The 25,073-nt window shown below is 49.5% G+C and overlaps 1 protein-coding gene across 7 annotated transcripts in view; it reads left to right on the top strand.

The window, feature by feature from the left end:
• Positions 1 to 23,340, top strand: part of SZT2 (SZT2 subunit of KICSTOR complex) — a 75,548-nt gene extending 52,208 nt beyond the window's left edge. For 6 of the 7 annotated variants that reach the window (XM_056815303.1, XM_056815301.1, XM_056815304.1 and 3 more), the window contains exons 54-72: positions 958 to 1,055; positions 1,215 to 1,347; positions 1,780 to 1,910; positions 2,146 to 2,243; positions 2,339 to 2,515; positions 2,619 to 2,874; positions 9,232 to 9,311; positions 9,740 to 9,865; positions 9,986 to 10,188; positions 13,286 to 13,376; positions 13,470 to 13,550; positions 17,258 to 17,332; positions 18,660 to 18,873; positions 19,155 to 19,311; positions 19,472 to 19,594; positions 19,688 to 20,114; positions 20,204 to 20,320; positions 21,924 to 21,992; positions 22,090 to 23,340. In XM_056815303.1, coding sequence (XP_056671281.1) covers positions 958 to 1,055; positions 1,215 to 1,347; positions 1,780 to 1,910; positions 2,146 to 2,243; positions 2,339 to 2,515; positions 2,619 to 2,874; positions 9,232 to 9,311; positions 9,740 to 9,865; positions 9,986 to 10,188; positions 13,286 to 13,376; positions 13,470 to 13,550; positions 17,258 to 17,332; positions 18,660 to 18,873; positions 19,155 to 19,311; positions 19,472 to 19,594; positions 19,688 to 20,114; positions 20,204 to 20,320; positions 21,924 to 21,992; positions 22,090 to 22,233 — 2,800 coding nt within the window. In that variant the 3' untranslated portion in view covers positions 22,234 to 23,340. Of the gene's footprint in view, positions 1 to 957; positions 1,056 to 1,214; positions 1,348 to 1,779; positions 1,911 to 2,145; positions 2,244 to 2,338; positions 2,516 to 2,618; positions 2,875 to 9,231; positions 9,334 to 9,739; positions 9,866 to 9,985; positions 10,189 to 13,285; positions 13,377 to 13,469; positions 13,551 to 17,257; positions 17,333 to 18,659; positions 18,874 to 19,154; positions 19,312 to 19,471; positions 19,595 to 19,687; positions 20,115 to 20,203; positions 20,321 to 21,923; positions 21,993 to 22,089 lie in introns of those variants that run through there. The other variant, XR_008916057.1, reaches the window with a different exon arrangement.
• Positions 23,341 to 25,073: the final 1,733 nt, after the last annotated feature.

The following is a 25,073-nucleotide window of genomic DNA, read 5'->3' as shown; positions in this document are numbered from 1 at the left end:
TGAAAACACTAGCCCCTATCCCAACTAGATTAGCACTTAGACCTCATGGACTCAGTAAAATGCTAGGCATTCTCAAGCAGCTGCTTCCCCTCAGGACCTCAAGGGTCAGGGATAAAATTGTGGCCATCACGAAGACCAGGACAGATGCCTGGGACTAACAAATGGTGATTACCACCATCCAAGAGGATGTAGCATAGACAGCTTTGTATCAAGTCCCCTATATAGCCTGGCCCTCTACAGTTCATGAGCCATGAACTCATGGAAAAAATCCAGCAGGTAGAAATGGGAGCCATGGATCTCTACAGAAGGATCCCTGAGGTCTGCATGTTGCCCTAGTTTTTAAATATCAAATGGTACCTATATTTTCGTGCATTCTCATTTATTTTGTTAACTATTTCCCAATTACATTTTAATCTGGCTTGGGCCACATGTAGTGTGCAGTGCACAAATTTGGTTTCTCTGGTGTAGGCCCTGCTATGTAATTTGGTAGACAACCCTAGAAGTTACCCATCAGTCCCTAAGTATATCTGGAATGGATACTGTGGGTAGGTCCATAAGTGAACAGATGGTGAGACTGGGTGCCAGCTGGACAAACTTTGGGAATGTATGCAGTTTTACTATAGATAATCCCCCAGAAATGTTCTATGGCTATGAGACCTGAGAAACCGTGATTTTCAAAGACCAAAGTTCTTGGCTCCCCAGGGGAATAGATAGGTATGAGGAAAGCTCCCAGTACACTGGGTATATTAGGTGTGGATGGCTCCAATTGTCCTTTTTTGTGTGCAGTAAATGATCTTTCCCTAGGTATGGGGCTTGGGAAACATGGTGAGTGAGGCAGATGATCAGTCCACAGGTCTGAGGCCATGTCCTTTTGGGGACCCTCAGACCATCATTCTGCCTCAACAGGGAGGCTCAGTCCCTGCTGCTGCTGGGCTCACATCTATTTCTTCTCTCCAGGCGCAGAGCTACACAGCTAGAAGAAGGAGAAGCTGGTCTCCTCCATCCAGGGTTAACACGTGTGGCTCAGCGCTGGATGGAGTTTATGGCTCAGATTGGTAAGGATGCTGAAGTTGGCTCTGACCCTGATTCCTCCCCAATTGAGGGCTCCTCCCCACATTTTCCCCTGTCCCTATCCCTAAAGAACCCAGCTCATTCTCCACTGTCCCCTGATCCATCTTCTGGCTTTGCTTCCTTCCCCTATCTCCCTCTTCCAGGTTGTCCTTCTGTTTCTGGAAGCTCTACCCACATGGTTTCCCGGTTCCTTCTTCCCTCTGTTCTTACTGAGACCATTTCACTTGTGGCCTCACTGGCAGGAGACACCAGCATCCGCATGTTTGAGCAACAGCCGTGAGTGGGGGCCCTGAGGTCCATCCCATCCATGGGAATTGGTGGGGGAAGGGGCAAGAAGGAGACAAATGAGCATTTCATTAAGCACCCACAACTGGTAGCCACTATGCTAAGGGCTTTTTACAAATGTTACTTTACCTGATCCTCAAAATAGCTCTGGGAGATAGATGCAATTCGTTTCCCCATTTTGCAGGTGAGCAAATTGAAGCATCCAGCAATTAAGTGACAGAGCCACCAAGTATGTGAGACTAGACTTGAACTCGGGTCTTCCTGACTCCAGGTCCATGGTTCTATTAATGTGCCACTATGATGCCTCTGTCCAACAAAAGGGATGTCCTGGGGCCTTGCCCTGGGACCTCTTATCATGTTGCTCAGCCTTCTTCTTGAGAGGTGAAACTGAGCTGCCTTCTAGCCTTGTTTGTGTCTCTCTAGAGGTCCAGACCCTGTAAGCTTCACCCCTTGTTCCACTGCACAGCTGCATCCCCCACCCCGCCCTGGAGCTGAGCGCCATCTGCTGCTCCTGGGACGGAACTTTTCACAATGGCGGAGACCAACCCAACAGGGTAAGGGGCTGGCTAAACTCTGGTCACAAGCAATGGGAGAAGGCCCAATTAGGAGAGGTGAGGGGTGGAAAGGAAAGGAGGGGATGGATGCTGACTTGGTGGAGAGACAGAACTAGCAGAGGAAGGGGTGCCAGGGGTGCCTATGTGGGATGAAGGACAGAGTCAGCAGAGCAGGATGCTTTGCTCCTAGGGCCAGGGTGCTTCAGGCCTTCTCCAATACTTCTTCTTCTCTTAGCTCCCAAGGCTATGCAGCGATTTGAGCCAGGAGTTGAAGGTTCTGGGAGGGATGCCCCCCGGCAGCGGCTCCTCCTCCTCCACGTTATGGACACAAAGGTAAAGGACGGCAAAGAGGGCCTAAGTGGGGGTGGAGGGGCAAGATGAGCTTTGCTCCCACTCACCTGGATCTTCCCCTTGTCCTGTGCTTCCAGCTACAACTGCTGACCTATAACTGGGCCCCAGACCTTGGAGGGGCCCTCAGTCGTGCCCTGGGCCGCCTCTTACAGTGGCAAAATGCTCGGGCCCACCTTGTCCATTGCCTGCTCAGCCAGAAACTTGGCCTTTTCCACCACTACGGTCACCTAGACTGCCCCGGGCATGATGACAAGGTGATCCCCTCTACTCCTTCCATATATATTCTTGAACCCTGGACAGTTGGAGGGTGGGGAACTAGGAGGGATGTGTCTAGTATCTGAGTCCAGCTTCTTCCAGGAACCAAATCCATTCCTGACCCCATCTCTGGAGGCTGAAACCCTCATCCGCAGCCCTGGTCCTCCACCAAGCCGGGAACAGGGACGACTGAGTGGCTCCTCCCGGGGAGGGGCAGGCCTGACCCCTGAAACGATGCCCTTTGATGAGGCCTTGAGGGATATTGCTGCTGCTCGCCCTGGTCCAGCCCCCCGCCCCCCTGATCCTGTAACTTACCATGGACAACAGTTCCTGGAGATCAAGACTGCAGAACGAAGAGGTAGAGGCTGTGTGTCTAGGAGCTGGGGTAGAGGGAGGCAAGGAGTTGATAGAACTAGACAGAGGCCAGGGCTGGAAATCAAGGGTGCTGGGAGGGTCAGGACTCAGAATAGGAGCTGAAAGAACCTGAGAATATCAACGCCAAGGACTAGGGTTTGGGCTGGGGTAGGGCCAAGTCTAAGCGTAAACCACTCAGCTACTTCTGCCAGTTTATGTGGGCAGAGACAATGCTGCCATAGGAATCTGGAGAGCAGTGCCTAAGGTATTGAAGTTTTTCTTCTCAAAACCAGTGGCCTGGCACAGAGCCTGGCACTGAGAAAGCCCTCTCCATGTAGAATGTCAAGGCTAACTTGCCCCTGTGGCCAGGCCTTCCTTCAGAAGGGAGGGGCCAAGGGGATGAGCAATCAATTGGCTGAGTAGATAGTGCCTGAGAATGGGATTAGTGTTTCTGGACTATGATTTTAGGTACCAGGAATGGAATGCCCCCAATCAGGACTAGTCAAATGCATTTGCTCTCTGATGAGAGGGGATTAGAGTTGAAGAGGAAGAACATTTTTGGGAGAAGTAGCATTCATAGCCAGTAAGCTATGATGTATATATCAAAGCAACCCTGTGGCAATGGGTTTGACAGAACAAATATGGGACTCCCCAAGGGAACAGCAACAGAAAGGGATGGGGAAAGTCCAATGGCCGAAGCCACTTTAAAGGATGAAGGGAGATGAGCCCAAAAGGCCCAGGCAGGTCTCCTCAGGTCTACCACAAATGCTTGGCCCTTTTTCCTTCTGATGAGGTAGTGATGTCATATGTCAAAAGACATCAATGATGCTTTAGAAAGAGAGACCACAGCAGCCATGCAATCCAGAAAATGAGCTGGGGGTCTGGAGCCATGACCCCTGATATCTGTATAGAACTGCAAGATGAACAGGGAAAACTAGGCCAGGTGACCTCCTTGGGAGCCTCCTGGAGACTGGGACTCTGGGATAGTCAGTATATGGCTCTGGGAAGTGTTGACACCTGTCATCTTCGATGGAAACAGAAGAGATGAGAGGGCAAGAGGGGATACTGCCAGGAAGGAAGACCTCTCTTAACAGGCAAAGTGACATCCCAGTGGTTTATCTTAAGTATTAGAAGCAGAATTTTAATCATGCTTTCTCCCATTACACCACACTCACTGCCTTCATTCCAAAAGCATCCAAATTCATCCAGGCTTTCTTGCCTTGATGATGATAAAGAACAGATAATGGAAATTCTGTTCTGGATCAGATTCTTAGCAACCAGGAGGAATTAGCTTCAGGGTGGGAATGATGGGAACCCTGGAGGCATGTGAGCAATTCTGCTTTATTATTTGTAATAGTGATGATAACTATATAGACTGGGAGACAGAAAGAAGATGAGTTCAAATCCTGCTACAGATACTTAGGCCATGTGACCCCTGGTCAAATCATGACTTCTCTGAACCTCAAAAACTATATAAGAAAGATCTTAACTTCACCAATAACCACCATAGTGTGACTAATGATCTCAAGTCAGAAATCCTGATTAATGATGTCAAATGAGCTTTAGGAAACCTTACTAATAAGAAAGCTAGTGTAGGGGATGGAATTCCAACTGAACTATTTAAAAGGAGGATGCTGTTAAAATGCTGCACTTGATATGCCAGCAGATTTGGAAAACTCACTAGTGGCTACTGGATTGGCAAGGGTAGTACCAAAGAAGGTTCAGACCACTGTGCTTGTTTCACAGTCCATCAAAGTGATGCTTAAGATTCTGCAAACTAGACTACAGCTATATGTGAACCAAGAATCACCAAATATGTGACTGGTTTCTTGAAAAGGCAGAAGAACTAAAGACCAAATTGCCAATTTCTCTGCATTCTAGAGAAAGCCAGGGAGTTCCAGAAAAACATCTACTTCTGCTTCCTTGTCTACACTAAAACCTTTGATTGTGTGGATCACAACACAACATGGCAAGTTTTCAAAGAGACAGAAGTACCAGATCATCTTGTCTCCTTAGGAACCTGTTTACAGATCAAGAGGCAACATTTAAAACCCAACATGGAACAAGTGGTTGGCTTAAAATTGAGAAAGGAGTATAACAAGCTGTATATTGTCACTTTATTTAACTTCTATGTAGAGTACATCATGTGAAATCCAGGCTGGATGAATCAAAAGCTGAAATTAAGGTTGCTAGGAGAAATATCAGCAATCTCAAATATGCAGATGACACATCCTGGTGGTAGAAAGTGAAGAAGTCAGAATCCTTTTGATGAGGGTGAAAGAGGAGAGTGTAAAAGCCAATTTGAAGCTTAACATTTAAAAAAAAAACCTATGATCATTGCAATTGACTTCAAAACTTGCTGGCAAATAGAGGGAGAAGAAATGGAAGCAGTGTCAGTTTTTATATTCTTGAACTTAAATATCACTGCAGATGGCAACTGTAGCTACGAAATTAAAAGATGCTTGCTCCTAGGAAGGAAAAAAATGACCAATTTGAACAGGATACTAAAAAAGTAAACATCACTTTGCTGACAAAGGTCTGTTGTAGCAAAACTGGTTTTTCTAGTAGCAATGTGTGTCTCTGAGAGTTGGATTCTGAGGAAAGCCAAGCATGGCAGAATCAACACTTTCAGTTGTGGTGCTGAAGAAGACTTGAGAGTCCTTTGGATGTCAAGTAAATAAAATGAGTCAATATTTGAAGAATTAATTCAGACTCTTCATTGGAAGGGCAAATTGTGAAGCTGATGTGTAACTACTTTGGCCACCTAATGAGAGGACAGGACTCATTGGAAAATGCCCTAATGTAGGGGAAAATTGAAGCAAAAGGAGAAGGGAACAGCAGAGGATGAGATGTATAGATAGGGTCATGGAAGTAATGAATATGAGATTGGACAGACTTTGAAAGATAGTGGCAGAGAGAAGGGCCTGGTGTCCATGGAGTTATGAAGAATCACATATGACTGCATAAATCAAAAACAAAAGAAAGCACTTAGTTGTCCTCAGGCACATTTAAGCCCCCTATGCCAGATGAATGTCATCCTCAGTTCTGAAAAGTAGCAGATGTGGTTATTGAGCCTCCATCAGTGGTCTCTACAATATCATTGAGAATTAGTGAGATGCTGCAGGTCTAATTTACCCCAGTATTCAAGAAACAAGAGAGAGAGAGAGCAGTAATTAGAAGTTATAGGCTATTGACCTTGACCTTAATTTCTGGTAAAATTCTAGAGGGTTTTGTTAAAGGGATGAGCATCTAGAAAGGAAAAGTCAAAAGCTTAGATTCATATTATCCTAGATCCAGAACTTAGAGATCATTGAATCCAATCCCTTGATTTTACTGATGAGGAAATTAACTTTCCCGAGGTCATACAACCATAGGTGGGCTTTGAACCCGTGCCTTCCTGGATTCCTGGGTCTAGTAACTTCTCCACTATGTCATAATGCCACTTCATCCAGAGCAAGTCAGGCAATGTATATAAAGTGCTCTGCAAACTTAGATTCTATAGAAGCCTGAGAGTTACCAGGTCACTTCTAACATCAATTCCTTTTATTGACAGGTTATTGAGTGGGAAATACTGTAAATTTAGATTTCAGCAATTTGCAGCCTTTTGTGCTGCCTTTGTGGACGAGAAAGAGGCATGTGGGCTGGGCGTGATAGATTCCTAACTAGTTGAAGGGCCAGATGCATCAAGTGGTCATTAATGGTTTGCTGGCTACTTGGTAGGTCTCTAATGGGGTGGCCTCAGGCTTTTGCATGTATTTTTCAGTGACTTGAATAAAGAAAGGCCTGTTGGCAGATAGTGCCACATTGGGTGGAACTAACCCCACAGGACAGTCAGGATCAAAGGGTTGTGATATACTAAAATAGGAGACTGAATCTTAGCAGATGAAATTTAATAGGAATCTATATAAAATTATTTGCTTGTTTCAAAAAGGCAACTTCATGAGTCTCAAGATGGAAGAAACATGGCTCACACTTTGTCTGAAAGAGATGTGGATATATTTGTGGATTGTGAGATTAGTCACTGTTTAGTTCCTAGGCTGCTTGAAGAAGGGCCTTTGGTCTTCCCAGGCTGGACAATGGTAATTTCATTGTCCTCTGCTCTCATGAGGCCCCATTTGGAGTATTGTATTCAGTCCTAGGTGCTTACATTTTAAGGAGTACACTGCTCAACTTGTGTCAGCAGAAAAGGACATGGATAATGAATTCAATTCAAGAGACTGAGTTCATTTAATTTAACGAACACTTATTAAGAATCTACTATAACAAAACTCTTTGCTAGGTTCTGGGGATATAATGACAATACAATATAGTCCCTGCCCTCAAAGAACTTATATGCTATTAGTTAGAAAACATCCTGCAAGGGGGCAGCTGGGTAGCTCAGTGGATCGAGAGCCAGGCCTAGAGACGGGAGGTCCTAGGTTCAAATATGGCCTCAGACACTTCCCAGCTGTGTGACCCTGGGCAAGTCACTTAACCCCCATTGCCTAGCCCTTACCACTCTTCTGCCTTGGAGCCAATACACAGTATTGACTCCAAGATGGAAGGTAAGGGTTTTTAAAAAAAGAAAGAAAACATCCTGCATACAGATAAATAAGTATGCGTAAGGTAAATATTAAGTAACTTCATGTCATCAGAATAACCCATTTAATCTTTTATGATCTCCTCTATTCCTTGTTTGTTGGGGTGTGTAAGATGTTCAGAAAGAACTAGTACCTTTGGTGTGAGGATTGTCCTATCCCTTTCCAGAGTTGCTTATCAACGTTTGGTGTCCACCTTTTCCCCAACTTTCACCTGTAGCTCCAAGAAGTGGTGGCATGTGCAGCAGCCACGTCTCAATAAAACTGTCTTGGCAGACAGGCTAAACCTGGTTACGAGTAACCAATAGGCTTCAAACCTGTTGGTAAGTTAGGGGGATATCTACTCCAAACACTTGAAAACTTTCCCTGGCAGAATGGGCAATTAAGAACAGTTTGTTCCAACAGCCATGGAGGTGTGGCTGAAGTAGATATTGTTGAACACTTAGAGCTTGGTCAGTAATCAAAGACACCGAGTTTATCCACTACATCCTGGACCATCACCAGTTCTGACATCATTTTGTCCTGCCACTGGATTTCAATGACTCTGGAACAGAGAATGAAGCTGATGACTTTGTCCAACTCTCTCACTTAAATCCAATCTACAAGCAAGTCAAGACATCTCCCATGATGTCATTGGTTCTCTTTGAAAATGAAGGACAAGGGGCAGCTAAATGATTCAATGGATAGAGGACCAGGTCTGGAGACCAGTGGTCCTGGTTCCAAATCTGGCCTCAGACACTTCCTAGCTGTGTGACCATAGGCAAGTCATTTAACCCCCATCGCATAGCCCTTACCTCCCTTCTACCTTAGAACTAATACACAGTATTGATTCTACAGTGGAAGGGAAGGATTTTTTTTTTTAAAGAAAATGAAGGATAAACAACAACAATCCCTCGTTTGTTAAGAATTCTCCCCTTAATTATCATTGTGAAAGGTGCCTCATCTTGTTATTTTCTATTTGTTTTTTTTTTTAAATATGATGTGACCTTGTCTAGTTGAGGTTTCTATCCATTATGAGCTCATTAGAGTATATGGTATAAGATGTTTGTCTGAACCCAATTTCTGCCAGATTGCTTTCCAGTTTTCCAAGCCATTCATATTAAAAAAGGATTCCTTCTCTAAGTAGTTTATATTTTCAAATTTATCTCTGATTCTTAACTTACCTAGTATGTTTCATCGATCTTCTTTTCCATGGGGGATGTAGGGCAATACCAAACAAGTCAAATGAATATTGCTTTGTAAAGAAATTCAAATTCAGGTCTGTATGTGCCATTCCTCTTTATTCCTGCTTTTTCTTGATTTCTCTTGAGATCCTAGACCTTTTGTTCACCCAGATGAGCTTTGTCATTATTTTATTTCTCTGGTCAGAGTCCCTTTGGAGGTTTACAGGTATTATGTTTCACTAAAGCTTCTTGAGCAGGGAGTGATGTGGTCAGTCAGACTTGTGGTCTAGCACTACCAGTTTGGCAGCTGTATAGAGGTTAGATTGGAGGGGTATCTGATGGACTTTTATGTAGAGGAAGGATCAGACTTGTTCTGTGTGACCTCAGAGCACAGGACCAATAAACTGAAGAGTGGCTGATAACCTGAGTGGTTTGGGCTGGCATTAGGTATTGTGGGCTCTCCAGCCCTAGAAACCTTCAAGCAGAGGTTGGATGGCCACTAGTAGGAGTATGGTAGAAGGGAATAAGTTTGAGCCAGATGTCCCTGATGCAACTTTCACCTCCAGGATATAGTGATTCTTTGAAAGAGGAAGGAGCTGATAATTCTCCTTCTTTCCCCAGAGCTGGAACGTCAGATGAAGATGGAAAATCTCTTTGTGACCTGGCAGCAGAGGTCTGCCCAGTCCAACATGCCCATCAGTGTGAGCACCTCAGGGAATGGGGGTGAGGCCCTATCTGAGAGGGACTTGTGGTTGCTGCAGCTTGAGGCTCTGACCACTTGTAAATCCCCAAGGTGCATCCAAGCCCCAACCTGGCTCTTCCCTCTCATGGACCCAAGGGACAGCTCCTTCTCCTTCCCTATTTTCTATATACTTCTGGGGACAGGTACCCTTGCTCCCATCTTGTAGCCCCAGGGATGACTCTCCCACCTCCCTCCTCCAGGGGGAAGAGGAGGGGAATCCAAAGATAGACAGTTGTGGATGCTGCTGGGAGTGTCCAGACCTCCTGGTCTGAGTCCTCTGTCACTGGGATAGGAGGGGACATCTGTCTGACTTTCCTGACAGTTTCTCCTAACCCCAGGGCTGGCACCTGTTGGGGGGCCCTAAGTGACCTTTGTGTTGCTCCCCAGGCTGGGGAACTGGAGACCCTGAAGCAATCCTCACGTCTGGTCCACTACTGTGCTACTGCCCTGCTCTTTGATCCGGCTTCCTGGCAACATGGCTCCCCTGAATCCACAGTGCTCCCTGAGGGGAAGGTGATTCCTCTGGCAGGGGATGGGCCAAGTCCTCAAATGGGCTGCAGTGTATGGAGTAGGGTGGGGTGGGGCTCCCATTGAGGCACAGCAGGAGACATAACCTCCTTCCTCCATCCACAGCGCCGCCATCGCTCTAATGAGTCAGGGGGTGGAGGCCGGGAGCCTGCCCCAAGCTGTGAGGTTGGGGAACTGCCCACTCCTGGGGCCCGAGAGGAGCCATGGCTCCGGGAGCTGAGTTCGACCTTCCTGCTGCAGTATGTACAATATCTCCAAAGCACAGGCTTTATTCTGGTGCAGCTGCGGCCCCCCTCACCCACCCGCAGGTGAGCCTGCCCCCATTGTCTGGATTGTCTACCCAGACTCCCAGAGCCTAGGACTCAGGGAGACTTTTGTTTAACTGAGTGATGCTGAGTAAGTCTTCTTATGTCTCTGGGCTTCCATTTCTTCATCTGTAAGATGGGAATAATAGTCTCTGGCTTGAGCCTTAGAGGAGCTAATGCTCATAACACAAATTGAGTTTGAAGGATCCTATAAATGCTGCCTCTGCTTGTTCAGCACTTGCTCCCCTAGCATCGGTCAGTGTTCCCTTCACTCCATACCTGCATGTTTCCCATCTTCCTGGGCCTCAGGCCACTCAGGTCTTGATTTGTCACTCACCTCCTGTTTCCTCAGGGACTTTCTCTCTGGCTCCCAGCCATGGAAGGTTACTGTTTCCATTCTTGATGTTTTTTCTCCTTGGTCTCCTATCCTGGTCATTCTGAGATGTCTAATACCAGTGCAAAAGGTCAAGATGGGCTTTCTCAATTTTCTCACCTAAGGAGAAGACAGTGGGTTCCCCCAGTCCCTGAGTGCTGTCTGGGTTTCCCAGTTCATTTCTAAGTGGGGAACCAACCCTCCTCATTCATACCCATGGCTCTCGAATCCTCTCTGCAGGTCATACCAGGACTATCTCCCCCTCAGCTTGGCCTACTGCTGATAGGGCAAGGCACATTTAGGGTTTAAACCTATTTGTGTCTTAGATCTAATTACCCTGGACTCCCTTAGCCCAACTCACTTGATGAACAAATAAGGAAACTGAGGCTCAAAAAGGGAAGTGATATCTCCAGAGTCACTCGGGGAGTTTATAGCAGAGCTGAATTGACATTCAAGCCCAGAGCTTGCTCCTTCTCTTCATGGTAGTTCCTTCAGCCCAGAGGCCCTAACTCTTCCAGGAGAGACCTCCTAGCAAAGCTCATGTTGCTTCTCTTCTCAAATCTTGCGTCCCACTCATGCCTTAACCCCTGGAGCAGGGTGGGAGAACCAGTCAGACAACATTTGTTTATTTTGAGACAGAAATACATTTCTCTTTTTTTTCCACTATTTTTTTTCAATGATTTATTTGAACAAGTGAACCAATGACTTATTTCTGGTTTTCAAACACCACCACCCTGGTGACTCATTGAGCTGGCAACCCACCCACGTCCTTGGATCCTTTTCAGACACTACAATCTGTCCAGCCATGTCTCCACCATCTTACACTTATGAAGTTGATTTTTTTTTACCCCAAGTGAAAGATATTTCTTTCTGTTGTATAAATAGCATCATTTCAGGTCCAGCCTAATGTACTGCCTGTCGCATTCTTCTTATATCCAACTTTGTCATCTGTAGTGTTCGCTGTCCCACCCACTGCTGTGTCATCAGCACATTTAATGACTCTACCGTCTGTAACTTTGTGCAACTCATTAGATAAACCTAGGGCCAAGCACAGGTCCCTGGGACCCTCTACTGGAGACTTCCTGCCAAGTTGACATTGAACCCTCTGGCTATTCAGGCAGCTCCAGATATATCTAATTATATTATCTTCTAGTTCTTTTCTCTTCATCTCTTCCACAACAACAGTATGAGATAATTTATCAAATGTTTTACCCAAATTTAAGAAAACTGTTAGTAGCATTCCTCAAATGTAGTTTGGTTACCCTGTCAAAATAAAGGGCATAATGTTAGTCTAGTAAGCTTTTCTTCATGAAGGTAATAAGGGGGAAGAGACCTAGTTCTATAGTTAGTTGATATGAGTTTGAATCTTAGCTCTGCTACTGACTACCTTTAGCAAGTTGTTCAGTTTCTCTGGGTCTCCCAGGGAGACAACAAGGTTCTCTGGGTCCCTAAAACTATAGTTTATGGGCCCCCACTGGTATATTTTACCTTCAGTAGTCATCCAGAGGACAGAGTTCAAGAAAGATATTTCTGGAAATGGCCTAGTGAAAAAAACAGTAGTGACTACACAGTATCTTTCCCATAACCCTAGGGTGCCCTCTCCCATAGATACATACAGCATCAGTGGAAGAATAGAATTCACAAATGGAGAGGCAGATATGTAAGAGACATATGGCCAACTCAGTGATTCCCAGCACTGCAAGCAAAGCCCTATGTCTCTGCTTCGTTCCCTTTGGGCACCATTGTCAGACCATTAGCAAAAGGTCTCTTACTGAAGAATAATTCTGCTGCAGGACAGCTTTGCCAGAGGTGGAAAAGATTGCATTAGGCACAAGGCACAAAAGCTGAGTCTTGGCTCTCTTCTCTACTGCCAGAGGTGACTCAGAACTTGCTCAAGCTTTTTAAGGCCACCAGCCAATTGCTAGCCATCCTGTAATTCATGAGATCATTGAATTAGACTGGATTGGGGCTCTGAGGACATCTAGAGGCCATCTAATCCAAACCCTGGTTTACTAGGGAAGAAAAAACCCAAGAGCCCAAGAGATCAGTTGCCTTTTCCTGGGTCAGAGTGATTCAGCACAGAGCTGGGTTTGAGCATGAGTGTGCTGACCCCAAATCTAGTGCTCCCTTCACTCTGATATGCTACTTCCATTCTATCAAGCTGATTGAGAAACTTCTTCCCATCAAAGGAATAATGAGAGTGTCTATGCCTCTCTTAACCCTCTTTCACCTCAGGTGAGAAGAATGAGCCACTACCAATTTCCCATCCTTTACCACTTGCACAGCAGTGCTCAGAGGGCCTCACTCCCAATGTGGGGTACCCTTTATAAGCTGGGAATGTGGCCTCTCAGAGTCTGAAAGCTCAGCAGCTTCTGGTCTCTTACTATTGCTTCAAGTGAGTAGAGGGGAGGCTCCTGATCAACTCCCCTGCTACAGATGCCTGAAGGCATTTACTCTTCTGTTATACTCACTTCTTAAACCTGAAGGCTGTTGCCCCTTTTCAGGGGGACCAGGATCCCTTTCCAGGCACACCTAAGACTTCTAAAATGTAACTTTTGGACCACATTACTTTCAGCTGGCCTTATGACTCAAGTCCACCCACTGGACCATGCACACTGACCTTCTCCACACTATCGTGTACTCTAAGAGCCTTCCATTCAAAGATGAGGTCACTAGATGTCAAGCCTCTCTCCAACCTCTGACACTCCTCCCTCTGCTCTGTTCTAGCACCAGTCGGCCCCGGGCCATGGCCATCCTGGGTACTGAGGGTCGAGGCTCTTTTTCCTGTCCCAAGACCAAAATAGATGGGAGCCCAAAGGTAAGCGTGTCACCCCTTCCATCCCCTCTTCCGTCCTCTACAGGCCTCGGGCCACCCAGCCTAGAACCTTGGTCTTTCTTCCTTCTCTCTCAGAGTGCCAGCTCACCCATCACCACCTACCACTTGCAGCGGGCTCTGCCTGGAGGCATTGTGCTCATGGAGCTGACTTTTCAGGTGAGTGATGGGTGTGGCTTCTTGTCCCAATCCCCAGTCTGCTTTGGCCCACACAAGAGGTCTCTTAGTACCTGTCCTCAAGTAGACTGCAGTTTACTAAAGGGAGAACTCAACACATAGCCTGAGCCAACCCCAAATACTGAGGCATTTCCCTCTAAGGTGGACAGATGGTAGATAATACCCAGGGTTTATTTGTAGCCCATCATAGAACATAAACTCCTTGAAGGCAAGGATTGGCTTCTTTTTGTCTTTGTCCCCCTTAGCTCAGGACTGGTACAGAGAAAGTGCTTCCTGAGTGTTTGTTGATTGAAGGAGCACAGATTAGCTCCCAGTGAAATGTGTGAGAGCCTAGAGGAGAGAGCAATTTGGGGAGGTTTCTTGGAAGAGGTGGCATCTGAACTAAGCTGCAGAAGATAAAGCATCTGAGAAGCAGGGATCAGTCAGACAACAGCCATTTATTGAACACCCACTCTGTGCCAGGCACTGTGCTAAGCAGAGGAAATAATGAGACAAAAATTAGCCTTTCCCTGTTCATAAGGACCTCACAGTCTGTATGTGCACCTATAAGCAAACAGAAAGTATTAGTCAATAAGTTCTTATTTGTATTTTTTTCAACTCCTTCCCTTCTGTCTTAGAATCAATACTAAGTATTGGTTCCAAGACAAAAGAGCAGTACAGGCTAGTTAAGGTTAAGTGACTTGCTCAGGGTCACACAGCTAGGGGTGGCTGAGGCCAGATTTAAACCCAGGACCTCTCAACTCTAGGCCCTATCCACGATGCTATCTAGCTGCCCCTCAGCAAGCTTTTAAGTGCTTACTGTGTGTTAAGTCCTGCACTAAGCCTGGGACTACAAAGAAAGACAGAAGTAGCATTTCCTGCTCTCCAGGAGCTCTCAGTCTAATAGGGCAACCAAAAGACAAACACTACAAACAAGATCAGGAAAGAGTAAATGGGAAGTAGTGATGTTAAAGCCAAGAAGCGTTGGCAACTAAGGCCTGTGAGAGGCTTCTTAAAGGAGGTGGAATTTTAGCTGGAACAAGAAGAAAACCAGGAGCTGCAGATGGGAAGTACAGAGTTCTAGGAGTAGGGCACAGCCAGTGCAAAAGTACCAAGATGGGAGGTGGGACATCTTATTCAAGGAACTGCAAAGATGCCAGTGTCACTGGACTATAGGTTACTTGGAAGACAATAAAGTATAAGAAGTCTGGAAGGTTAGGGAGAGCTTTAAAAGCCAAATAGCACTTTCTGTTTGTTCCTGGAAGTAAGTGGGAGTCACCAGAGTTTACTGAATAGCGAAGTGACCTGGTTGGATGTATACCTTAGTGGCTGAATGGAGAATGGATTAGAGTGAGGAGAGTCTCGAAGCTGGTAGCCCCACTCCCCCACCAGCAGCTAGTGAGTGCACTGGTCCAGGTTTGAGGCAATGAGGGCCTGCCTCAGGGTGGAGCAGCATCAGAGGAGAGAAGGGGGCATTGCAAAGGTAAAATCGACAGGCCTTGGTAAGACTGGACATGAGGGGTGAGAGATGGTGAGGAATCCAGTGTGACTGCTAGGTTGCAGACCTGGGTGCCTGAGAAAAGGGGGTGACCCTGGAGAGAATAGAGAAGTTAGAAAGAAGAAAAGTTGGGGGAAAGATGACAAGTTCAGTTTTAGATGTGTTTCATTCAAGATGTCTATGGAACATTTGGTTTGAGATGTCCAACAGACAGGCAGAGCTTATAAACTGCAGATTGGGAGAGGTTGTGGTGGGACATCCTCAGGAGAGATGATCATTGAATCCAAGGGCTGATGAGGTCACCAGAGGGAGGAAGAAGAGAAGGCAGACCCAGACAGAGCCCCAGGGGCCACCTGTAGTTAGTAGATATGACCTGGATGACGGTGCAGCCAAGGGGTCCAAGGAGGAGCCAGAGAGGTGGGAGAGCGAGCCATAGTGTCTGGGGCTGCTGAGGGGTGAGGAAGCTGGCAGGAATGTTAGGGCTCTGAGGATATGGGAAGTGGGAGTGGGAGTGGGGGGATTGGAGACAACATGGAAGCAGCCAGTAGGGAGGGGAAGAAAGGAGATGAGTGAGATAACAGGGATGATGGTGGGGACCACCTGACCATAGAGCAGGGTGAGGATGAGATGATGTCAGCATGGGGGCTTGGAGGTGTGAGCTGAAAGGGATGGAGAGGGGTGACATGGGATTTAACAAGAGGACTCTGGGAGGGACAAGAGCTAGCTGGTCAATGAAACAAATATAATACCTGGTCTAGAATCAGAGAGTTCAAATCTAGCCATAGACATTTACTAGATGATATGAGAATTAAAATTAATATACTATAACTCAAGTATTATATTTATATAATTTATTAATAAAAACTTGAAATAAAAAGCTAGAGTAAAAACCTGCCTAACTCAACTGTGATCTTGAGAAAAAGTAAGAGTATAAGGGCAGAGCCCCAGAAAGTTATAATCAGTAAAGTAATGCAAACAGGAGGATGCAGGGAAAGGTAGAAAATTTCCACTTATACACTAGATCCTGGACAATTAATTTCACTGCTCTTTGCCTCAGTTTCTCTTTCTGTAAAATGGGGGTGATCTTAGCACCAACCTTTGGGGGATCCATAGACATAGCTTGTGTAAAGAATGCCTCAAGGCACTCTGATTGTTGGAGAGTGAGGGTCAGGAAAGAGCCTCAGAGTGGAGGAATTGAAGGTCAGCCAAGACAAAGTACAGGATTAGGAAGAATGAGGTGCTCAGAGAGATGAAGGGATCAAAGACTGGCACTGGCCCAAAGGAAGCCATCATTTCCTGTGGATGACAAGGTCAGCAATGGGGCAGGAGACATATAAAGCAAAGGTTGGGCTGGAGAGCACCTGGGACCTGGGCTCTGAACTCCTTGGGCTCCCAGGGGATGGTCTCCATGGTCTCTGCTGGGTGATCAATAGGTTGGGCTCACATTCCCACAGGAGGTAGCAGTGATGAGTGATGACAGGATGTAGTCTGGGGAGTGCAAGTGGCCATGGTGATCCAGGAGGATTCCAAGCCCCTGCCCTAAGTCACTGGGTTAGAGGCACGATATGGTCTAGATAGAATCAGAGCTGGGGACAGTGCCCAGGACTGCCTTCTCTTCTACAAGGAGCCAAGTCTTCCTGGGTACCAGCATTTGGAAAGATCAAGAGAGGAAGAAATTAAGGGAAGTTTGTTGAAGACAGAGCAGGGCTTCCATGGGGTGAGCTCCCCTGAGAGACTTGGGCAGGGCAGAGTTGAGGTGAATGAGGAGGGGCTGTGCCCCAGGTATGGGGGGCAGCTTGTGTGACTACATGATGGCAGATGGGATGGGATAGAAGTAGAGCACTTTGGCTGGGGGTAGCTCAAATGATGTGGAGTCGTCTGAAATAAAACCAAGAGGGTTACTTCACTGAAGTCACTGTGGAGGGCTTTAGCTTCATAGGCAATGGAGTAATTTAGGCCAACAACCTGAGCCTTAGAACATCATCTCAGCAGCTGTGATCAAGATGTCCAGAAAGAGGGATGTAGTTGGGCTAAGTCAGACGGGAGGTGGAGAGGGCCTGAAATGAGGCCATAGGGGTGGATGGAGATGACGAGTCCACCAGGCTCAGACCAATCAGGTGTGGGTGAGAGGAGAGTCATGTGCCTGGGAGGCAGGGAGATGGGGAGGGCACAGACCTCTGGTCCTCAGTCCTGCCTGCTTGGCTCCTCCCAGGGCTGTTACTTCTGTGTGAAGCAGTACGCATTGGAGTGTTCCCGGATCCCCATGGGGCAGGCTGTCAATTCCCAGGTATGGTGAATGCCAAGGGTGGGCTTAGAGGGATGGAGGAGGTTCTCATGTCTGCCTGGTCCTGGAAGACAGAGAGCAAGTAGAGCTTCCCTCCCTGACTCACTATCATTCCCCTTAAACCCCGACCCCCCAAAGATGGAGTGGGGCCCCAGAACCAACAAAATGCCAACAAGCTAGGCATTCGGGAAACAAGACAAAGAAATGTCCCTCCAGAGCTTCCATTCTAATACAAGCAGAGGTAGACTAGGAAACGTTTCTTAGCTGTTCACAGCTCGAGTCACTGTTTTATCTCCTGAATCCCTTCCCTCACATATGCAGCAGAGGGGAGCCCCTTGTACCTCGACAGTGCCCAAGGCTTCAATCCCAGGCAGTACTTTCTGAGTTTTCTCCCCAGGATCATTTGTGCCCTTAAGATTCACCAGAAGTAGGTCCTGGGGCTTCGTTGGGACAAGTAGTAGGTTCCCTGCTATGTTCTGCTCTGAAAGGACCACAATCCTCTGTGTGGTTGTTTCTAGATTGGCAGAAATGGCCTAAGTACCCCTGAGCAGGGATGCCTGTCACCCTGCCCTTCTCCCTTGACCTTTCCCAGATGAGCTCTCCTCTGGTTCTTGGGCTGTTCTGTTGCCTGAGCAACTGCTTGATCCTCAGAGCACCACACTCAGCCTTCCTCTTTTCTATGCCCTCACCTTCACCTCATAGCCTTTTCCTTTCTAAATCCCTAACAAAAGTCAGGCTTGTCCTCCTCGTTCCAGCCTCTTCCCACCCTCCCCCCTGAAACCCCTGTGCCTGAAGAAGGCTGGAGAGGGAATGTAGGCAGTTGGCTGGGTTAAGAATTCAGGCATCACCTGCCTGAGTTCTTTAAGGTTTGGGGCCTCCCCTCTGAGCCTTCTGTAGCCTTTTAGAGGCCTGACTTTCTCACCTCCTCTTGGAGTTCTTTTTTCACACACCCCTGCAACTCACCAGCCACTTTCTTCTTGAGGCCTCGTCTTCCTTGACTCACATAGAGCCTTCCATGCCTTCCCCATTTCTTCAAGATGTCCCCAGTGTTTTTCCCTACTCCCTGCCCCCTTCATTGCCTTCAGCTACGGTCCTCTCTTCTGCTATTCTTCCTTCCGCAGAAGCCAAAAATCCAATTAGGAGCAGGAAGGGACCTTAACAATCATCTAGCCCCTTCCCCTCACTTGACAGATGGGGAAGCTGAGGCCTAACCAGGGCTGCAAGTCTCCAGTGGGCAGCTGAGCCCAGCTCTCTCCTCAGCCCCGGTCAGGCCCCTGGCATGGACAGCAGAGTCACTGCCCTGTGCCCCGTCTGCTGTGTCTCCCCTCAGCTCTCCATGCTATTCACTGAAGAGTGTGACAAGGTCCGGGACCTCATGCACGTGCACTCCTTCAGCTACGACTTCCACCTGCGGCTGGCACACCAGCACGTGCTGGGCTCCCACATGGCCTTGCGCCAGGGCTATCACCTCACCAGCTTCCTGCGCTGCTTCCTTTCTCACCACCCTGATGGCCCCAACTTTGGCCGCAACCACATTTACCAAGGTAAGAGCAGGGCACAAGGGGCAGCTAGGCGGCTCGACATAGACCACCAGGCCTAGAGACAGGAAGTCCTGGGTTCCAGTCTGACCTCAGACACTTCCTAACTGGGTGACCCTGGGCAAGTCCCTTAACCCCCATTCCCAAGTCCTTACCGTTCTTCTGCCTTAGAACCGATACTTAGATTCCAAGACAGAAGGTAGAAAAGAAGAAAAGGGGCAGGGGCCTGGGCTGCCCTCCATCAGGGCCCATGCTGCCCCTTCCCCTCAGTCTCGTCTGCCCCACAGGAACCATGGAGCTCCCCACCCAGCTCATTGCTGCTCACCAGCTCTACAACTACGTGGCTGACCACGCCAGCACCTACAACCTAAAGCCATTGCGCATGGCCCGTCCCGGCGGGGGCCCTGAGCACAATGAGTATGCCCTGGTGTCCGTGTGGAACAGGTGAGGCCAGCCTGCCTCCTCCTGCTACCCTGGGGCCCTGGCACATCCCACTTCCTGAGTCTTGCCCAGCCCATGCCGGGCTTGTGACCAGCTCCAAGCCCATGGGGGGTAGCAGACCCCTGGCCAGGAGGGCAGGAGTCTAATGGCCCTGTCCTTGCAGTCCGGGCATCTACCAGGATTCAGAGGGCCTGCGCCACCAGGATGACTTCGACGTGTCCCTGCTGGTGTGCCATTGTGCCGCCCCCTTTGAGGAGCAAGGGGAGGCGGAGAGACACATGCTCCGGTGAGCCTGGCTGTGGGGCTGGGGGCCAGCCAGGGAGGGAGGCATCAAGCCCTCGGGCCAGGCCTCCTCATCTGCCCGTGTCTGTGTCTCCAGCCTGCAGTTCTTTGTGGTGCTTACCAGCCAGCGGGAGCTTTTCCCACGGCTCACGGCTGACATGCGCCGTTTCCGGAAGTCTCCTCGCCTGGCCTCTGAACCAGAAGGTGCCAGCGGGTCCAGAGGGGGCCCCAGTGAGGTGGGAGGAGCCTCACAAGGGTCTGGCCCCACCCCTGAGCTGGGCTCCGCAGCCCCCCTGTTCCCACCCCTCGCTGCTGAGGTGGCCGTAGCACGGGCGCTGTTGGCACAGCTGGTGCAGCAGGCAGGCAGTCACTGTCGCCGAGACACGCTCTGGAAGCGCCTCTTCCTGCTGGAGCCACCTGGGGCTGACCGGCTGCGGCTGGGCGGGCGTCTGGCCCTGGGGGAGCTGGAGGAGCTGCTGGGAGCCGTGCACGCCAAGTCCATCGGAGACATTGACCCCCAGCTGGTGAGGGCCAGACAGGAGGGACACAAGGGGGCAAGGGGGCCAGGTTTGCCCCAACCCATCTGGCCTGGACTGACAGGTGACTCCCTTAGGACTGTTTCCTGTCCATGACGGTGTCCTGGTACCAGAGCCTCGTCAAAGTCCTCCTGAGCCGCTTCCCCCAGAGCTGCCGCCACTTCCAGAGCCCAGATTCGGGGACTCAGTACTTGGTGAGGGGCCCCCAGCCTCAGAGGCTTCCCTCACCTGATGGAGGCTCATGGTCCCCTTCCACACTCCAGCCCTAGGGCCAGTGAGACCTTGTGCTGGGTCCAGGAAGCCTAATGGGAGGAAGCAGAGGGTCCGAAGAGCGCAAGGGTGGCCAGAGGGGAAATGGGCTGGGGGCTTGGGATGGCTTCAAGCAGCCTCTTCCGTACTCTCCCCCAGTAAGGACAGCTCTAAAGGATTCAGTGGATGTGGCATGCCTGGCATCTCCTGATCCTAGACTAGGGTGGCATGGGCCAGGCCCAGGGTGTGAAGGGGAATCAGACTAATGGGGGACAGATGGGGAAAGCCAGACCCAGGACTGAAGGCAGAACACTGCCTCTGGGCCCCACATGTCCTCTGTGAGGATGTAGAAAGTACCCACAATTCAGGTGATTCAGATGGGGCTCTGAGCCAAACCCTGGGCAAAGCTTGTGCTTCTGAGAGGAGGAGCAGCAAGTAGCCTGCTCTAGTCCCCTCAGAATGTGGGATAGATGGGATGTGGCCAAGACTGGAAAGGCCTCGAAGGGCAGAGATGTGCTGTAGGAAGGCCATTGAGCACCTCTGCGGAGAATGAATTGCTGTCGTTCAGGTAAGCAGAGGGGTGCCCAGGGGGGAGAAGAGGACCAGTGACACGAGAGATGTGGGGACGTGGCAGAGGGCAGGATGTGGCAAGTGATGAGGGAGAAGGCTGCAGAGAGTCTGACACAGCAGAGTCAGGCGGTTATCCCAGCTGCTGTGGCTTTCAGGGCCCTGGACGGAGGGAAGAGCCAAAGCTCCAGTAATGGAGAAGACAGGAAGGCAGTGCTGCCTCCTTGCTCCAGAAGTCCAGGACTGCCAAGCTGCCCTTAGAGCTCTCTGAGCATTGGCTGGAAGGCAGGATGGATCCAGTCAGATGATGCTCGATTGAGACAAACATAAAGCAGCTTGCCAAGTTCGAGATGAGGGAGATGTGACTAGGAAAAACGTTTGAAAAAGATCTGGAGGTCCTGGTGGAGTGCAGACTCAGTAGACAAGGCTTTAGAGTGACTGGGCAGCCCAGACAGCTGTGTGAGCTTGGCCGTACTGAGGGAGAGAGAAGCCTGGTGGCCAAATCGAGGGAGATGCCCGAGTCAGGCCGCAGCTGGAGGATCCTGCACTCTGTGCTTCACATTTGAAGGGGTCCCCAGAGGGGGGCTTGTAGCCATTCCCAAGACATCAGCTAGCCAGGCCTGGCAGGGAGCTAGGCACCTCATGCCCTGGGCTCCATCTGGGGCTGTGCCCACACCTGCCTTGGGCTCTGTACACAATGCCTAGCTAGCCACTACCTGAGTGGGATGGATTTCTGCTTCCTCTGGCTGCCCCTTCCCATTCTGAGCTGCCCTGAGGACCAAGGGGAGAGGAAAGAGAGGGAGAAGCTGGAAGAGGGCAGGGTTTTAGAACCCAGAGACAAAGGGCAGGTAGGGTGGCGGCAAGTGGACCAAGACCCAAGCAGAGGGCTTGGGGGAGGATGACCTGGCCCTGGGCCTCGCTCTCGCCAGAGAACTGCCCCGCTGGTGCCAGCCATGACCTTTGCCCCCCCCCCCTTCCCAGGTGGTGCTAAACCAGAAGTTCACAGACTGCTTCGTGTTAGTGTTTCTGGATTCTCACTCAGGAAAGACGGTGAGTGGGTGCAATGGCTCAAGGATATACCCATGGTTGGGGTAGAGGCTTCCAGCATCTGCCCTGTTTCATTTCCATCCTCTCTCATTTTCCCCAGTCACTCACGGTGGTTTTCCGAGAGCCATTCCCTGTCCAGCCCCAGAACAGTGAAAGCCCCCCTGCCCAGCTGGTCTCTACCTACCACCACCTGGAGTCTGTGATCAACACAGCCTGCTTCACCCTGTGGACTCGCCTCCTCTGAACAGGGGGCTTTGTTCCCCAGACCTGCTGACTACCATGAGTCCTCCTTTAGGAGTTCTCCTGGAGCTGACCAGCCTGGGCCTCTCTCTGGAGGGCCCTGTTGCTGCTGACCACTGGGAGTCCTTCCCTATGGCTCTCAGACCTACTTGACTCAGGGCCCCTACACCTAGTGACCACTGAGAGCCAACCCCTGGAGGGGCCAGGGCTAAGAACTAAGGTGTGGTGCTCTGACGCTCCCAGGCTTCCACTTGTAGGCAGGGGCTGGACCTGCTGACCCCTGTACCAGCCCATGCTGGCAGGAGGGGGGAGGGACTGGGCCCACCAGCCACCATGTGATGCCCCTCCCTAACTCGACTGGGCACCATGGGAGGGAGAAGAGAAGAAAGAAGATTGCCCAGAGCCCTGGGAATACAGGGTGTACCTGCTGCTATCCTCATGGGGCCCAAGGCCTCTCTGCCTCCCCATGCAGCCTTTGAGCTGTTCACACTGATCCTGTAGCTTGCCCCAGATGAGGTCTCCAGCCCTGGCCTGTCCATTCTCCCTGCAGGCCCTTCCTTTCCGACTTCAAGAGGTTTCCTGAAGTTCTTGCCAATAGTAGCAGTGGCAGGGATAGAGAGCCCCCATGTCCAACCATGGGGTAGAAGAAGGGAGCAGGCCTAGGCGAGAATCAGTGATGATGGCCAGGCCTCTGCCTCTAGGGGGAGAGCCGCTTCTGTGGGGGGGAATGGGAACTGGGGGGAGGGGGAGGTCACAGCCAAACTTTTGACTTTTTTGTGACATTTCCTGACTCCCATGTGGCCTCTAGGGCTGAGGCACAGAACTGACCTAGGCCTAACCTTCTAGTCAGGGCAGGCATGTGACACCCCTTAGGGAAAGGTGCCCTGCTGTGATCCCAGAAGAAATGAGTGTCCTGAGATTTGGGGACAGGCAATCGCAACCCTCTACTCTGTGTGGTAGCTTATCCCAGGAGTCCAGGCAGCATGTCCCTGCTAGACTCCCAGCTCACTTCTCAACCTTCCCACTGTCCTCTCTGTCCTCTTCCTCTTTCTTTTCTGCCTTGATAAGTTCAGCCTGGACACTCCCAATAAAATACTGTGACCAAGAAGAAGTCGCTTCTCTTGGGCCTGTTTTCTCACTGACAAATTGAGGTTGAACCAGATCAGAGGTTGCCTCAGAGGATCAATCTTGACTTTGGTGATACTTCCAAGCTAATTGCCCTCTGTGTTGGGCCCTGGAGCCCTCCAGGCTGGTTCTCCAGCCATGATCCACCAAGGTTGCTCGTGTCTCATCCTGCCTGTCTAGCCTGGGTGACTGGGCCATATCCTATTCTGGTAGTCTCCAAGGCTCCAGGCAGTGCAGGTTCAGTGAGGAAACATACCTCCTTTAACCCTGGGACCAGCCTGTTATCTTTCTTGATTATTGAGGAAGCCCTCTTGACTGTATCTGGCATATGTCAGAGCCTGCTCATGCCTGCTGTGGGCCTCTGCGTGGCTTTAATGGGCATCCTATTACGTGCCAAGGTACAGTCTTTCTCCCATGCTAAGTGCTGAAGATGCAAAGAAAGGGAAAAGTCTTCCAGGGGCAAACAAGCTCTCTGTAGGGTGATATAGGAGATAATCGAGATAAGATCAGCTTGCTGGGAGGAGAGAATAGAAAAGGCTTCCTGTCAAAGAGGGGATCTTATCTGAACCTGGAAGGAAGCAGGGAGGCTGAGATAAGAAAGAGAACCTTCTGGGCATGGGGGATGGATGCTGAAAACGGCCAGGCTCTGCAAACAGTCAGTGGACCCCAGAGTGTGTGGAGTGGAAAGGTAGGGGGGGCCCAAGTTAGGAATGGCTTTGAAGGCCAATCAGGACTTTCTATTGGACCCTGGAAGTGGTGAGGCAGTAACTGGTAGAGCTCCATGGTGGAACCTGATGGGGGATGATGGGACAGTCCGCTAGAGAACATGGGGTAGAACAAGTCACTTGACCTGCAGAGGGGTTGGCTTTGGCAAGGAGAAGGGCCACTTCTTCATGGGAGACAAGGTGATAGAGGAGATAGCATCAGTGGAAGAATACTAGCATGGACCTTTGGGGCAGTTAAGTGGCTCTGGTTGGAGAGCCAGGCCCTGGAGTTAAGATAACCCAGTTTCAAATCTGGATTCAGACACTTTCCAACTATACCCCTGGGCAAGACCTTTAACTCCAATCACCAAGCCTTTACCACTCTTTCATTGGAACCAATACATAATATATTACTAGACAGAAGGTTTTAGGTATTTATTATGTATTATTTTTAAGCCCTTACTTTCTGCCTTTGTATTGATTCAAGGCAGAAAAACAGTAAGAACAAGGCTTGTGTTGATAAAGACATGGCACGTGTGCCCCAGCATGCTGGAGGGGTCTGCTCTGTTCCCCCTATCCACCACACCTGAGGACATTTTTTTGCATACCCCACCCCTCCACCCAGCTGTCCAATGTGAGCACTTCCTCTGCTCTCTGGGATAATGTGGGGGCTTGAAGGGGCAATTTGGGCACACAGTTTCTAAAAGGTTTGCAAACACTAGACTAAGCAATGGGGGGTCAAGTGATTTGCCCAGGGTCACCCAGCTAGGATTTGTCTGAGGTCACATTTGAACCCAGGACCTTCCATCTCCAAGGGCTGGTTCTCTATCCACTGAGCCACCCAGCTGCCTCCCACCCCACCCCAGAAGAAGAAGCTAGGGGTCAGGCAAAGCTCTGGACCATTTCCTCAAGGCCAGCCTGCCCTCTCACTGCCTCCTTTCCAATCTGGCCTGGTTCTCTGACCACCTTCCAGTGCCCCACTGATGGAGCATAGGGTTCTATCTCTAGAGGCACA

This window comes from Monodelphis domestica, chromosome 2 (genome assembly GCF_027887165.1).
Source record: "Monodelphis domestica isolate mMonDom1 chromosome 2, mMonDom1.pri, whole genome shotgun sequence".
Classification (NCBI taxonomy): Eukaryota; Metazoa; Chordata; class Mammalia; order Didelphimorphia; family Didelphidae; genus Monodelphis; species Monodelphis domestica.
The sequence above is the reverse complement of the archived record's forward strand: the minus strand, read 5'-3'. Positions and strand labels throughout refer to the sequence as shown.